The sequence below is a fragment of the Cryptomeria japonica genome, unplaced genomic scaffold, assembly GCF_030272615.1.
Source record: "Cryptomeria japonica unplaced genomic scaffold, Sugi_1.0 HiC_scaffold_17, whole genome shotgun sequence".
NCBI classification, from domain to species: Eukaryota; Viridiplantae; Streptophyta; class Pinopsida; order Cupressales; family Cupressaceae; genus Cryptomeria; species Cryptomeria japonica.
Genome location: NW_026728839.1, coordinates 142,845 through 158,545, shown reverse-complemented (window position 1 = coordinate 158,545; position 15,701 = coordinate 142,845). Strand labels below are relative to the sequence as shown.

Sequence of the window (15,701 nt, the reverse complement as noted above, 5' to 3'; positions counted from 1 at the left end):
GCTTCTTTTACTCAAAAGTGGTGATTTGCTGGGTTATATGTAATGTTCCCAAATTATAAATACCCAAATTTTGCCCTAGATCACAATTTTTAATTGAAACAAGGTAGGGTTAGAGATGCCTTTCACTTGATTGAGACCCAAACTGCAATAACCAAACGGACTGGCTGAGTATTAATATCTTAAGAAAAGTCAGATCTAAATCCTTTGATGTCCTTTCTTGGATGCCGTCATGTTCCCTTTATACCCCTCCATTTGGTTTGTAGGGTGGCGACTTATCTTCAGGGATGTGACTGATGAGATGGATTGTCTATTGGATACTAATTGCATCCCTTCAGTATCAAACTGCCCCTCCTTGTTTAGTTTTAAGTAATCTGAATCGATTAGGGAAGATTGCTGTTAGGAAAAGAGAAGGGGGCGATGCATAAGGAAATCACGATCTGCATGCATAAGGAAATCAGGGTCTGCTCACCATAATCACCACGATCTGCCACTCTTGCTCGGGTCCATGTTAGGAACAAGAAATTGTGAAGTCTTACTGTAGTAAGACAATTTCTTCGATTGGATCTGCTTATCAAGGAATGTGAGTCACTGACCTGGGGTATCAATTTGGGGGCATGACAGTCCTTTCCTCCCAATTTTTCTTGTCCTCGAGCAATTTGTAATTTCCCTTTCCTGGATTACCTTGTAACTTGCCCTAAATTCACAAAATCCAAATGAAACAAGGAACATAACTTAGAGAGAATCCTTAACTAAGAATAGGATGAGGTAAGTCTGTCCTGGTAGCCTACAACCAAGTTATATAATAATGGAGACATAATACATATAATATATTCATCTCTAGGGTTAAAGGTGAAACACACTTATAGCGCATAAATCCAAGAGATCTCATAGGCTCAACCAGAACAAGGATGGAGATAGGATGGTCATGATACCTCCAGCCCCAGGCCCAAGAGTAGAAAACCTTGTCCCTCTTGGCCTCATGTACCGGAGCTTGTACACCATTCTCCATCATACTATTCTTCTTTCCCCATATGATTGAGTATCCCCTTTCTTGTTTACCTCAATAACTAACCCTTGTAGGATTTGGAGAGAAAATTGCAATAGGATGCCCTTGACTCAACCCTAGATCCAAGGTTAGGACCTTATCTTCCTTGGCCTCATGTGGTCCTTAACCACCATCATGAGGTGGCCTCATGCTCCTTAACCATCTTTACGAGGTGCCATACTGTTGATGTGTTTTTTATACACATGCAAACACATAATAAAATACCCAAAAGTATCTTATCCTCTCTTGATCAAAGTCTCTCAAATGCTGAAGATTCACATAAGGATCACTTGAGATAACTCCAGGGTTCTTATTTGTCGGGTCATGACATGTGGACAAGCTCAATGGTGTGATGTGATAATGCTGGAATCACGAGGGGACTTGCATTGAACTATTGAATGCTTGAATCGCTAGAACTTAGATCCTAAATATTTGCTTGGAAAATAAAGAAAGAGCAAAAGGCATAGGGTTTAGGGAGTCTATTCTAATCCTAAGAATGCAAGAGAATAGTGAATAATTCGATGAAATCCTACTGGGCGAGGTCTCACTATCAAATTGAACAATTTGACACAAGCTTAGTGCAATCTTCTAAGGGATAATTCAAAGATATTCAAATCATTACCATCAAACATTGATTACCATTCAAGTTAATGCATAAACAATGGATGTATAACAATTTGAAGTTAAGCTCATATCATTCCAGTTGACCACGCAAGGCACTCTAACAATCAATAAGAGGCTAGTGGTATGGACTAAATGGATTCCACACAAATGCATACAACAAATTCCTCCATTCAATCTAATCAACATGAAAGTAAATGAATTGAGAAGTAGAGACCATGCAACTTGTTGAAGTAACAAATCAAATTCACCATAACTTCAATGAAATCAATTGTCCTTTGTAGCAAGGTTTTGGCAACAATATTTGCCTCCTCCTAATCGGACTTCTATTCTATCTTCTAGTCTACCTATCCTTGGACTACACACTATTCTATTGACTCTTAACTATTCTTCTATTATCCTTTACAAATGAAGAGCTTGAGCCTTATATAGAGAGCTCTTTACAATGAATGGCCAGGATCGATTTGAGATCAATGGTCAAGATTTTACAATGAAACCCTAATTAGAGTCTGTTACAACAAACTTTATTCTGGCCAATGAAATAATTACATTCAGGTTTAATACTAAATTTGAGCCAATAGGAAACAAGGGTAGGTGCCTCAAAGTTCGTTTCTCCATATGATGAGCTTGGCTCATTGAATCAAGATATGCTAGGATGGAACTTCTTTGATTGGTGAGTGGTGACTAAGACGCCACCTCATCTTGCACTTGTAGATTGGATTCATCATCATGAATGAGTAGTGAATAACATTTCTTGATACTCAACATTATCCAGCTTGAGCAATGATGATGATGATCTTCTAACTTTGATTAACTCTTCAGAAACTATCCTCTTGAATGTCTGAATCATGGAGGTGCAAGGTGTAGACGTTGACTTCCTCTTAGTTTTGGACCTTGTAACTACCTTGGAATGAACCCTTTGATGTCATAGCTGCTTCTTCACTCCTTTGAGACTCCTTTGTGATGTTGTAGTGAGGATTCCTTGATTCTTTCATCTACATCCTTGAATGTGGGTATCATGTTTTGGTATAAATGAATGCTTCTTGTGGCGTCACATTCTTGTGCTTGCCTATGAAATCCTCTTGAAGACATCTTCCTTGTATGTTGACCTTGATGTTGAAATCTCCTCCGTGGGATACTTGTTCCGATCTTCCTCCAACCTGGTTCTTTTGATTTGTTTCTTCACCTCCTGCAAAACAAACAAACGAGCATCAAACACACATGGTATATAACCTCCTAATTTGATATAATCTTTGATTTTATGTGATTTGAAGGTTTGATAAGAGGAGGTCACTCCTAAGGGTAGGTAATGGAAGTTGGAGCAATTCCATCATCTCTTCATCAATTGATCTCTTGTACCTCATTCATTACTTAATTTTTTTAATCTCCTTGTGCAGAAACCATCAATTATCTCCAATTTGTGCCTTAGAAGTGAATTCGCTCTCATGAAGGAGCAATGGCAAGTGATTTCACTCCAATTTAGGAGCAAAGGAAGTAGAATTCGCTCCTAACAAGGAGCAATGGAATTTTTTTTAGATACAGCACCAAAATTTCAATCTCTCTCTTCATTCCATCAATTCAAAACTCAAGTTCTACCCTTCATGCGTGAAAGTGTGTCAAAATAACCTCAAGAAGATCATTGGAATCAATTTCGCTCCTATCTAACGACAACATAAGAGCTTTTCATTCTCAAAGGGAGGCAAAGGAAGAAGTTTTCACTCCTAAAGAGTAGCAAAGGAAATTTTTTGGTACTTAGTCAAATTTTTGCTCTTCATTTATGAATTCATCTTTCCATATGCAAGTGTTGTCACATTTCCTCGACCAAACGCATTGGAGATGATTTCGCTCTAAGATTGGAGCTATAGAAGTGAAATCCACTCCCAATGAGGAGCAATGGAAGTGAATTTCGCTCCAATCAAGGAGCAAAGGAAGTCATTATAACTCGGATTCTTAGCTCAATCTCATTCACTTACCTTCATTCCTATGACTCAAACCTTTAGTTTTTAACCATCCACTCATGAAAACATGTCAAATTGACCCAAAGGAGGCTCTAGAATCAATTTCACTCTCAACCAAGAGCAAAGGAACACAAATTTGCTCCTATTGAGGAGCAAAGGAACAAAATTTCACTCCCAATGAGGAGCAAAAGAAATGAACTTTACTTTGTAACTTAGTTCCTTTTACCCATTCCATCAACTTAAATACATTGAATCATGCTCAAGTCAGGCTCTAGAAGTGAATTCGCTCTCATGAGAGAGCAAAGGCAGCAAATTTCGCTCCCAACAAGGAGCAATGGAAGTGTTTTTCGCTCCTGTCAGAGAGCAAAGGAAGTAGTCTCTGAGTTGACACTTAACTCACTTTCGCTCACTTACACTCATTTTCTCAACTCAAATGTATCAAACCATGCTCAATGTGAGGTCTTAGGAGGAATTTCGCTCTCAACTTGGGGCAAAGGAAGAGGATTTCACTCTAATCTGGGAGCAAAGGAAATGATCTTCAAATTCATCCTCTAGCTTGGTCTTATCACTTCATGCCTTAGGTTTTAGTCTCTATGCACCAAAGAACCTCAATACCTACCTTGAATGTGATTTTGCTCAACTCCAATAGCAATGAAAGGAAATTCACTCTCAAAGGAGAGCAATGGAAGTAAATTTCGCTCTTGTGAAGGAGCAATGGAAGTGACCCAAATTGGTCATCTTTCTTCCATTCCTTAGCCAAAATCATGATGAAGTTCACCTCTTGTATGATCAAAATGCTGTGAAAGGCATTTAAACTCCCTCATTTTCTTCAAATGTGCTCAGGAAAGCAATTTCGCTCCTAGATGAGGGCAAAGGAAGTGGTTTTCGCTCCTGAGAAGGAGCAATGGAAATGACCTCCACACTTAACCTCATTCAAGGTTCCTGATCAAGGATTGAATCTTTCACTCAAACTAAGGTGTCATATGATGATTAGAGGCAGCTTTAGGTGATTTTGAGAGGAATTTTGCTCCTAAAGGGGAGCAATGGAAGCAAAATTCGCTCCTAGACTGGAGCAAAGGAAATTTTAGCATACTTAGTCAAATTTCGCTCCCGGGTCTCACCTCTCATTGAAGTGTAATGGGTCACTTTGAGGATCAAGAAAACACCTGCATAGTGTTAGTTTTTAGTGGTCAGATTAACAATTAATGAGCAGAAAGCAAAATGCACAGAAAGAAGAACACCCAACACAAATATACCCTGGGAAAACCTCCCTCTTGGAGGAAAAACCCAGCAACTAATGTCTCAGATCTGCCTTAGATTAATCATAGAAATAGGTTACAACTTTGCCCAGCTAGGGCACAAACATAAGTGACACAACTTATCTGATCCTGGGACCTGAGATCAGACTTGAAGAAGTCTCCAAAATGCAGGTACTCCTGCCTGTAGCAGGTTCGGCAGCCTCAGAACAGCCTAGGGTGATGTTCGCTCAGCTGGTAATGAAGTTCGCCCAGCTAAGAAGAGATTCACTAGGGCTCAGACTGAGATCTGCACAGCATAGAATGAATTCGCCTCTCCTTGATCAGGTTCGCTGACTTCAAGATCTCAATCTGCTGTTATAGGCTAATGTCCTAAGGCAAATATACTTTGCTGAAGATAACAACAAAATCGCTGATGTATTGCAGAGATAGTTCACTGAAACGATGATGTGAACAATGATAAGTACTTTGTACTTATAGGCGACTTAACCTTTAATTCTTCAAGTCGGCTAGCATATATTAAATTACAATCAAATGTATTAGAGGTGGGGCCAAACTGAATTAGGTCCACACATTATATGAAGTCCTTTACATGTTATAATTATAGGGCTGACCTATAACCCACTCAAATAGAGCCCAATACAAAGGGAAATTGCTAAGGTCGAAGACCCATTAGCAATTCGGTTGACTAGGTCGGCCCACCCAAGGGATCCAACCTAGCTATACATCAACTCATAGTCGACTAGGCTTGGCCTAAGGGACTCCTAACAAACTCTTAACTTGACTCCTCATCTCACATTACTTCATTTCACACCTCACCAAAGGGCTATTCACTTGACTCCTGGCTTCTTGACCAACTATATACCTCTCCAATGCAAAGGTTAATAGCAAAAGGACTCTAACACTATCCTAGAAAGCAAAGAAAAAAGTGGGGGTCCCCATTTGCAATGGGGCAATGTGTGATTACCTCACAACACATACCTAGTGAGAAAATCTTTCACCGTTCCCCCTATTGTGTCCCTTATCCCTCTACCACAATTGGAGACATCAATAGCATACAAATCATGCATCACGATACACAAACATTATGCAACATCAATTCTATTAGATTTCCACAATCCATGATCATGATAAACAGCTTCTGGATTTCATTGTGTGCAAGTTTTTATGCAACATTATCTTTATTATCGATATACATAGAGCATGTTTGCAAAGATATGAAGTACATGGATATTAGATTGTTCCAAGAAAGTAGTTTATAAGTGCATAAATATTACAAGTGCATATTAGTATATTGTTTTCATCCATTCATACCAAATTGCAAGGGTTAATATCCTCCATGCTGGATGCTTGAGATCTGAACCTTGGGTCTTATGAAAATATTTTTGTTGTCATATCATGATTTTTTTATTGAGGGGAGGGTATCATGATTACTAGATCGGTTCCTCCACATAGCTCCATTTGTTAATTCTCCCCTCTTCTTTTGATGGAATGCTCTTAAGGTCTCCATCATATCTTGCTTTCTTGCTTAGGTTTCCTTTTGCTTCTTCATCAGATATTGCTTGTATAATATGTATTTGGCTTCAACATATGTGGCTTGGTTCCCAATTTCCTTTGCATTTATAATACAAGTTCTTTCTTTTAAGATTCCTCACAGTACATTTATGTCCATGTGCCCATGGATCTTTGCACCTAAAACACCTCTTTTTCTCTTGGGTTTCATCTTGTTTACAAGTGTGTCCTTGTTCCCATTTCCTCTTGCAATCAAAACATAGACCTCTCTTCCTTAGTTCTTCTCATTTGTCATGAGAGATATATGTCTCCTTGTGCTTGTCCTTCTCATAGAAGTGCCTATTTTTTGATGCCATCTTCTTAGAGTGATCCTTTTCCTTTGCTTGGGCGGAATCTAGTTGAGTGGCTTTAAGGATGTCTTCTTGGAGTGTAGGAGGATCCAAGGCACTTACTAGCCCTTAGTTGGTATCCACCAATCCTTATATGAATAGGTAAGTGAGTCTCTCCTCGGATATTCCAGGGACCATAACGGTTAACCTTTGGAATTCCGTGATGTAGTCTTCAAGGGTTCTATGATGCCACCAATCATGTGCCACCCCTTCTAGATGTAATATGGCGAATGTAATGGCATCTTTCTCTATCATGGGGCAAAGAGTTAGGTATGTCTCTAGTTTTTGTAACCATGCATGAGCTGTAATTTTTCCTGACCTATCAAAGTCAGGGACAGATAATTTTCCCATTTTATTCTGTATATCTTGATTAGGTTGGTTATTTCTCCTTCTATGAACATTCTTCATCCCAAGCTCACAATATGTGGTGAAAAGGATTCTTCTTTTGACGTTGGGGTCAAGCCCCACATATTCTATGGCAAGTTCTCTCACATTTGGGTTGTTAATTTTTTCATTTTCCCTTGGTGATCCCTCCCTGGTTAGGAAAGGGGGTCTATTTGTACTTGGGTTTGATCCTATCGTAGTTTCATGATTACTTTTGGATTGGCTGGGGATGACTTTCCTCTCATGTCTTTGGTTTGGCTTAAGAGTATTGTTTATGTTTTGAAGGGTTTGGAGTAAGGCTTGGGTTGTTTGTTCATTCTTTTCCATGAAATTCCTCAATTCATGCTCGATTTGAAAGTTGTTTGTATTGTTTTGGTAGGTAGGCTTCTTCTTTTCCCTTTCTAGAGCCCTAATTGCTCGTTGACTAAGTTGCATCAACTATTTTCCCTCAGGCTGACAGGAACATGCTCTGATACAACTTGTAATGTCCCCAAATTATAAATACCCAATTTTTGCCCTAGATCACAATTTTTAATTGAAACAAGGGATAGAGATACCTTTCACTTTGATTGATACCCAAACTTTAATAACCAGATGGACTGCCTGAGTATTAATATCTTAAGAAAAGTCAGATCTGAATCCTTCGATGTCCTTTCTTGGATGACAGCATGTTCCCTTTATACCCCTCCATTCGCTTTGTAGGGTGGCAACTTCTCTTCAGCAATGTGACCGATGAGATGGAGTGTCTATTGGACACTAATTGCATCCCGTCAGTATTAAACCGCCCCTCCTTTTATAGTTTAATTAATCTTAATCAATTAGGGGAGATTGCTGTTAGGAGAAGAGGAGGCGATGCATAAGGCTATCACAATCTGCTCGCCATAATGAAAATGATCTGGTAATGACCACGATCTGACTACCATGATAATCACAATCTGCCGCTCTTGGTTGGGTCCATGTTAGGAACAAGAAATTGTGAAGTCTTACTGTAGTAAGACAATTTCTTCGATTGGATCTTCTGATCAAGGAATGTGAGTCACCGATTTGGGGTATCAATTCAGGGGCATGATATTATAAGACACGGGTCAGAAAACCACATTGTGTCTCATTGTTTTCCATACTTAACTGCAGCTAATTGAATAAATATTCTCTGTTATCAGTCCTCTTCATTAAATTATTTTTATGCATGAATGATAGTTAAATATTTATACATGCAATATTATTGTAAAACTGAAACTCTCCAAACAAACAAACATTCAAACTGTTATCGTAACATGCAACTGTTAAGTCTGGTGGAAAGTGGAAAAAATTACTGCATATAAGGTGAAGGGAATCTTACAGTGATGGAGAAGCAATTAGAGGCCATTAAATTTTACAGTGATTTAAACATTAAACAGATATTCATATTATCATTTATGAAATTTCATTTTTGGTCATAAGTGTAGTTGTATTTATGAACAAAAGCAATTTGGTGGAATTCAATGACAACCTGTGTCATAATATGGCAATAACAATGGTTACAATTACATGATTAATTCATTCAAGTACGAATACAGATAGACATGTGAATAGGGTGGGAGATTCAAAAGGTACAATTTTTACTTTAGCCATATGACAATATCTCCAATGACTTCCTAGAGGCATATGGTTCAGATTTATTTGAAACATTAGAGCTTTGAGAGTTTCAATTACTTAATTTTTTTGTCTGTTGTAATAGGGTTACAAAAATGAATTTGAGGCATCCCTGAAAAACATTAGGTGATGCAGAAGCAAAATAGCCCGTTAAATTCCAGCAGGAATTTAAGTATTAAACAGATTATGTTACTTATCAAATTTCTTATTGGGCCTCCGCTGCAGTTTTATGTATGAGCAAGTTGGTTGAAGTCAATGACAGCCTGTGGCATAATATAGCCATGACAATTTGTTACTGCTAAATGATTAAATCACAGACTAAATAATACTGTAACTATGTTTAAGGGATTATTATAAAATTAGTGGAGGCTCTATAAAAATCTGAATTTTTTAATGAATCAAGATAATCGTTACTTTGTATTTTTTTTAATTTTTTGATTAGAATGTTTTTGCCGCAATTTTGTATTAACTCGAGAATGTTTTTGAAGAATTACTGGACTACATGGAGATGCTGGAGGAAGGAGTTGGCAAGTCAAATGAATTGGTACTCTCAAGTCTCTTAGATATACTTTTTTTGATATATTGCTTTGAAAGCAAAAAACTCTGATAACTGTAATTGTTCTTTCCTTTGTTCTAAAATATAATATATTTAAAAACTCAATTTGTTTGTTTCTTTAAAAATTCTAATTCCATCACCCGTTGCCGATCTATTGGAGTTTAAAGGACAGAAGATATTTCAGTTCCTGAAGAAAATAACCAATATCATTTTTTGTTTCTTATGATGGATGTTTTGTGTAGCTATTTTCCGTCATATTTTATCACTTAATCCTATTTAGAAGATAGTGATCTACTTCATTTCATAATTATCCATGCCTTTCGTTTGATATCTAGAATCTTCCTTGATTGCCTATGACAGCATTTTACCTCCTTGTATGAGATCTTTATTTGGATATAACATCTGCTTTCATCTTCTATCCTAATATTACGGTTGAACCTCTCTAATTGAGGGAATCTTCTCACTTTTTTGTTTCACTTAATATAGTGAATAGTGTTATTACGCTCAAGGGTGGAATTATTCTCATTCCTATATATGCATTTCAGGTAAATACAATGAAGAAACAGCTTGAAGACAAAGATATTGAAGCAAAAAAAATGACAGAAGGCAAGAAACCAAAAAGTGGAGGAAAGGAGGACAAGAAGACCAGTGAAGGTGGAAATAATGTTGATGCATCAAAGGCAAATAGGTGATGCAGGATACAAATTGGCTGTCAAAAAAAGCTGTTTTGCAGATGCAAGAAATATGTTGGTTCTCAGCATAGTTCAAAAACTCAGGCTAGGCAAAAACTCACCAAAATGTCAGAACATAAAAATACACATTTAAAAAAAAACACATATGGAACTGAATTTATAGAAGTTGTAAGTCGTTTTTTCTTCATTTGTAGATAAAAAATGAGTTCAATGCACATCACAGTGTCGTATGATATTAAATTACAAATCTGTAGTATTATTTCTACAAGTTTCATCTGTGGAAATCATGGGCCCAAAAGCAATTTTTTGTTTGTTTATGTTCTTGAAAACTAGAGCAGGGGCCTGGGGATGTCAGCCCCCACTGGTGTCAAGACCACATGGACCTTCAGACTTAAGAGTTGTGAATGATTTTGTGAGCGTGTTGGAGTGAGAGCTGAAGAAAATTTGGGAAAATTTTCCGTCATTATGCCAGTTTGAGTGGGTTTTTCTCACTAATTGTCAGTTTTGGCAAATTTTTGGGTAACTGGCTCGGAACTGACCAAAACGCAACCCTGCAAATCAAAGTTTGAGGCCAACTAACATAGCCCTGGAAAATCATGCATGACTACTCAGCAAGTTTCAAATGTATGATTATCATGATTACCAGTTAACATTCCTCAGGGCCAAATCATCTGCCAACATGCCTATCTAAATGATTTGGAAGCTATTTTGACAAGGAATCAATTTTCTCTGTAATCTTGATAACTCTTTTAACTGTCTTTGATTTGGAAGAGTGGGCTAAAGGAAAAATAGAAAAGGGGTAACTGCAAACAAACTTGTAACACTCATAATCCTTTCTGGAAGAATGGTGAACAAATCTTGCAGGATGCGGAGATTACTATTTATGGGAAATTATTGAAGTTTAATTAGATTAAAAATTTAATTTAGGAAAAAAAATGATTTGAGTTTGAATAGCTAGTCTTTCTGATCTCCAGTTTGAGATTAACAGCATTGCCTATTAACACCAATTGTTGATTGTTTATCATTGATGAATTAAAATGTTTTGGTTAATTTTTTAACAGCTTTGTCCTTTCCCATTCATGTCTTTCTTTCAAAGCATACTGCTATGAAGTATCGAGCATAATCGAAAGTGTTTTTTGTGTGTCATATTTCCCATGGTTGACATCCCCAAGTTTTCCTTTTTTTGTTGGGGCTGTTCTGTGTCATTTATTCCATGCTAAACAATATCAAGTTTTTTCTGAATTCGGGGAGGGAAGTTGGATTTCTTTGATATTATGAAATTCATGAAAAACTCTTGATTGCTGAAAAAATTGTAATCTAATTGAGAATTAATAGCACTTTGTTGACCAGAAAATTGTGTTTTTGACTGATTAATTGAAAAACCTGAAATTTTTTTGAGGAAAAATATGACAGCAAACTAGCAAAAATTATTCAGAATAAATTGTGATTTTTAAAAGATTTCTGCTACTATGGTATGGTATATATTACAGTTGAAAAACTTGTACTCGGCAATAACTTGGAAGCCCAAAATTTTTAAAAACTTAGGTCTCAGCAAAAGCTCAGCAATTTTATTGAACATTTTAAAATACATAATTTAAAAAAACATTCTTCTAAAACACGCGTTATTAAGTTTGTTGAGCATATTACAAATTTCTATCATATATATAATATAAATCAAAATCAGAGTTTAATACATATCATAGTCTAGAAAACGAGTTTGACCTCTAAATGAGCTACAATGCCATATGTAGAAGTTGCCTCATCTAAAAAGATTTTTGATAAGTTGTGCAATAATAACGTCTAAGTTAGCACACTCAAGAGTTTATCTCAATTTCTCTTCACCCCCTCATTGTAATCAATATTCTTGTTTGAAAGATCAGAATAACTAATGGGAAGGCGGGGTCAAGGGGCATTGCTCCTTGTGGGGGTATGAGGGCAATACCTTTGAAACCACACAAACCTTCATCACCAATGGAAATCGTAATTATTTTAATTATGGGCAAGAAAAAAAAATTATATGGATTTGGACGAGTTTTTAACACAAATATCATGATTTTTTGCATTTACTCACAAGTTTTTTAGGAAAAATTTGTTGCGAGTTTAATAAAAAGTTGTCAACAATTTTAAAATACATAATTTTTAAAAAAAATTCTTCAAAAACACGCATTATTAAGTTTGTTGGGCATATTACTAATTTCTATCATATTTATAATATAAATGAAAATCAAAGTTTAATGCATATCATAGTCCAGAAAACAAGTTCGACCTTTAAATGAGCTACAATGCCACTTTCAATAGCCACGTCATATGTAGAAGTTGCCTCATCTAAAAATATTTTTGATAAGTTGTGTAATAATAATGTTGAGTTAGCACACTCAAGAGTTTATCTCAAATTCCTCTTCACCCCCTCTTGTAATCAAGTTTCTTGTTTGAAAGATCACAATAACTAATGGGAAGGCGGGGTCGAGGGGCATCGTCCCTTGTGGGGATGTGAGGGCAACACCCTTGAAACCACACAAACATTCCTCACCAATGGAAATCATGATTATTTTAACTATGGGCAAGAAACATATATTATATGGATTTGGACGAGTTTTTAACACAAAAACTGTGATTTTTTGCATTTACTCGCAAGTTTTTTAGAAAAAAATTGTCACGAGTTTTACAAAAACTTGTCGACGATTTATTGGGTGAGTAACTCGCCATGCAATTTGGCTCATGAGGAGTCAACAAGTTTTGCAATACTATATACTATATAGTAATATACTTGCAATTCCCAGTTTACAAATTTTTAGCACTGTACAATTCTGCCACAGATATTTTGTGCAACTAGAAGCATTTATTGTTATAGGCCATTACTTGCTTCATACACTCCTAGTATTAGCCCGCTTGTTTGTATGCCAAGTGCAATGGATTTTAGGCTAAGGTTGATGATCACTACAAGAATGGAGAGGATTAGTTTTCAATGTATTTACTGCAGTTTGAAGATATTAAAATTTCTATGCCCTCAATCCTGTTTCAATATCTCGTTGTCATAAATCCCATCAAACTCTCCACCAATCATACATCTAATGCCTTTGTCATCGGATTGCATAGCAACCTGTCTAAGTGTAATATCTACCTAAATCTACCCATGTCTCATGGTGTATAGCAAAGCATGCCTCGGGATTCAATGCAACCTGTCTAAGTATGATTACCTAAATCTACCCATGTCTCAAGATGGATAATAAAGCATGCCTTGGGATTCAATGCAACCTATCATTGATGAGATTAGTATTTGTTTATGAAGTAGTTTGATGCTACTTGCCAAGGCTGTAATTGTCGTAGAAAGTGCCAAGGCTTCTAGCATTCCAAAGGAACAAACTCTCTGCAAGGTATATTACAAAATGTTGACCACTTTGAAGCAGTTTAGTAATCTTGCCTTTGGTTGGCACCAAGTGTCAGGAATTAACTCTCCATTCCGATGCACATCGAGATTGATACCGAGGAACCCCCTCCTCAAATCCCTCTTGCTATATTCTCTCTGAGCTGTGCAGTTATGGGGGTTCATTTACCATTACTTGAAGACCCAACCTCATTCTATGACTCTTGTTGTATTCTTATTGATTATGAATCTTACGGTATATCATGTTTTAGAACCTACTTGATACTGGCCTATGTGTGTGTATACAATAGATTGATGAAGTGGAATGACTTTGGTCATGTATCGATGGTCTCAATTATATACATGCTTTGATGATTAGGATATTGAGATATATCATAATTGAGATTATATAGTGTTGATAGATGAGAGATGATGTGGTGATGTGTTTGATCATCATGAATTATCATTAATTATGTGTGTATGGTGTGACTATGTTTCCATTGACTGATCTGTTGTATGGTGTTTTACACATATATTTCTACAATTATGTTTTGTATAAGATCATGCGATAATATTTGTCTAAACTTGTGTTTTGACTATGATTTATGAGATAAAATTTTATGTGCACAATGAATGTGCAACACTTCACAAGGTTTGGCCAATGAGAGACATTTGAAGAATTAGTCATTAATCACCTATCATCTCCAAATATTCCGTAGAGTAATGAGACTATGACTTTGCATTTCCACCATGTGACTTTGATCATGTGGAACATGGTGACCCTTTTTTTATCCTTGCATTTGTCTATTAGGTCATCTTTGCTTTAATATGTAAAGTTGTTGTAATGCCCCGCCAGGGAACCAGTGTAATAATAACTAATAAACCAAAACATAGCAAATATTTTAAAAAGAAAAAAGAAAAAAGGAAACATAACGCATCAACCATTTCTAATTCAATGCAATACTAAATAAATGCATTTTATAACATAGATGAATTATAACAATGTTTAGAATAATACTTATTCACATTTCATTACACTCTTCCAAGGGTTCCCTAATGTCACTACTAAAAAAACACTTACTAACATATATTAAATATCACTAAGTTAATCATATGAAGATAACTAAATTCCATTACATTTTTTTGAATCACATAAACATCTTTAATATGATACATGACATACCTTAATAGAATAAACTCCCAATCACAAATAATTTTTCTCATCATATAAATACCTATGCTAAGTTCTTTTAAAATCACTGAACGAAAGATTCCTATGATAACCCTCATATAAAATAAGAGCATACATGGGTAAAAACACAATGTTGTCTCACCCTTCTATAAAGGAAGTGACCAACACAATTAAAACTATTTAATTTCGATTGCATAAAAGTGTCATTTCTATATTGAATTTCAAAATGATGTTAAGTGATCAAATGTATAAATATTAATGAAATTTATGTGTTATTTTTTAATTTGATATTTGTTTTTATATATTGAAAGAAATATTTTTTATTGCTGAAAAATGCTAAAAATTGGGGGTTCTAGTCAGCGTCACCAAAAAAAAAAGAAAACGAACTTATTTTTCTCTTATTTTAATTTTCCAAATAGATGACAACGACTCAAGCGGTACTTCTGCAACACCCGCAACGATCTAGTGACGTGTATCTAAACCAATAGTTTTCCCTCAGTATCCACACTTGTGTGAGATGCGTAAAAATTCTCTTGAGGACTAGGAATGGGTTCTTAAATGAATAGCTGTCGCATGGGTAGACACTGGGTATGGTTGAAGTTCCCCCACTAGACACCGTAGAGTAGTGGCCAACCCTTGTTTTTGTTTGAACATCGCAATAATTTTAGTGCAAAGGGATAGTTGGTTTCCCCCCCAAGATACCCACCATATGGCTCCCTTGAGATGAGACAAAAATCCTTGGCTTAGCATAAGCTACTTGTAGCTTTCCGGAAAGAGGGTTATTGGGTCATCCTTCCAGTCCTGGAGGCCCCTACCTGTCCTCTCTTGAAAAGACAAAAAAATGTACATGCTCGTCTTGGTATGATGACATTTGAGTTGATGGAGATTCCAAGATGTGGGTTGCTATTATCACCATGAGGCCTTGAATTTAGGATAAGAAGTGATTGAAGTGTTTTTTATTGTGTTGAGACCAATGGAAATTGGGCTAAATTTGGCCTACGAACATACACATTGACGTAAATTTTTGGACTATCACTAGTTGTAACAACCATTGTCTCTTCTTGTTTGCGGTGTTTGATCTAAATGGCTACAAAAAATTA

General features: G+C 36.2%; 1 protein-coding gene across 3 annotated transcripts in view; it reads left to right on the top strand.

Annotated features, from left to right (window-relative positions):
• Positions 1 to 10,260, top strand: part of LOC131050272 (FKBP12-interacting protein of 37 kDa) — a 137,817-nt gene extending 127,557 nt beyond the window's left edge. For all 3 annotated transcript variants that reach the window (XM_057984459.1, XM_057984461.2, XM_057984460.2), the window contains 2 exons: positions 9,286 to 9,341; positions 9,899 to 10,260. In XM_057984459.1, the coding sequence (XP_057840442.1) occupies positions 9,286 to 9,341; positions 9,899 to 10,045 (203 nt within the window). In that variant the 3' untranslated portion in view covers positions 10,046 to 10,260. The remainder of the gene's footprint in view (positions 1 to 9,285; positions 9,342 to 9,898) is intronic.
• Positions 10,261 to 15,701: the final 5,441 nt, after the last annotated feature.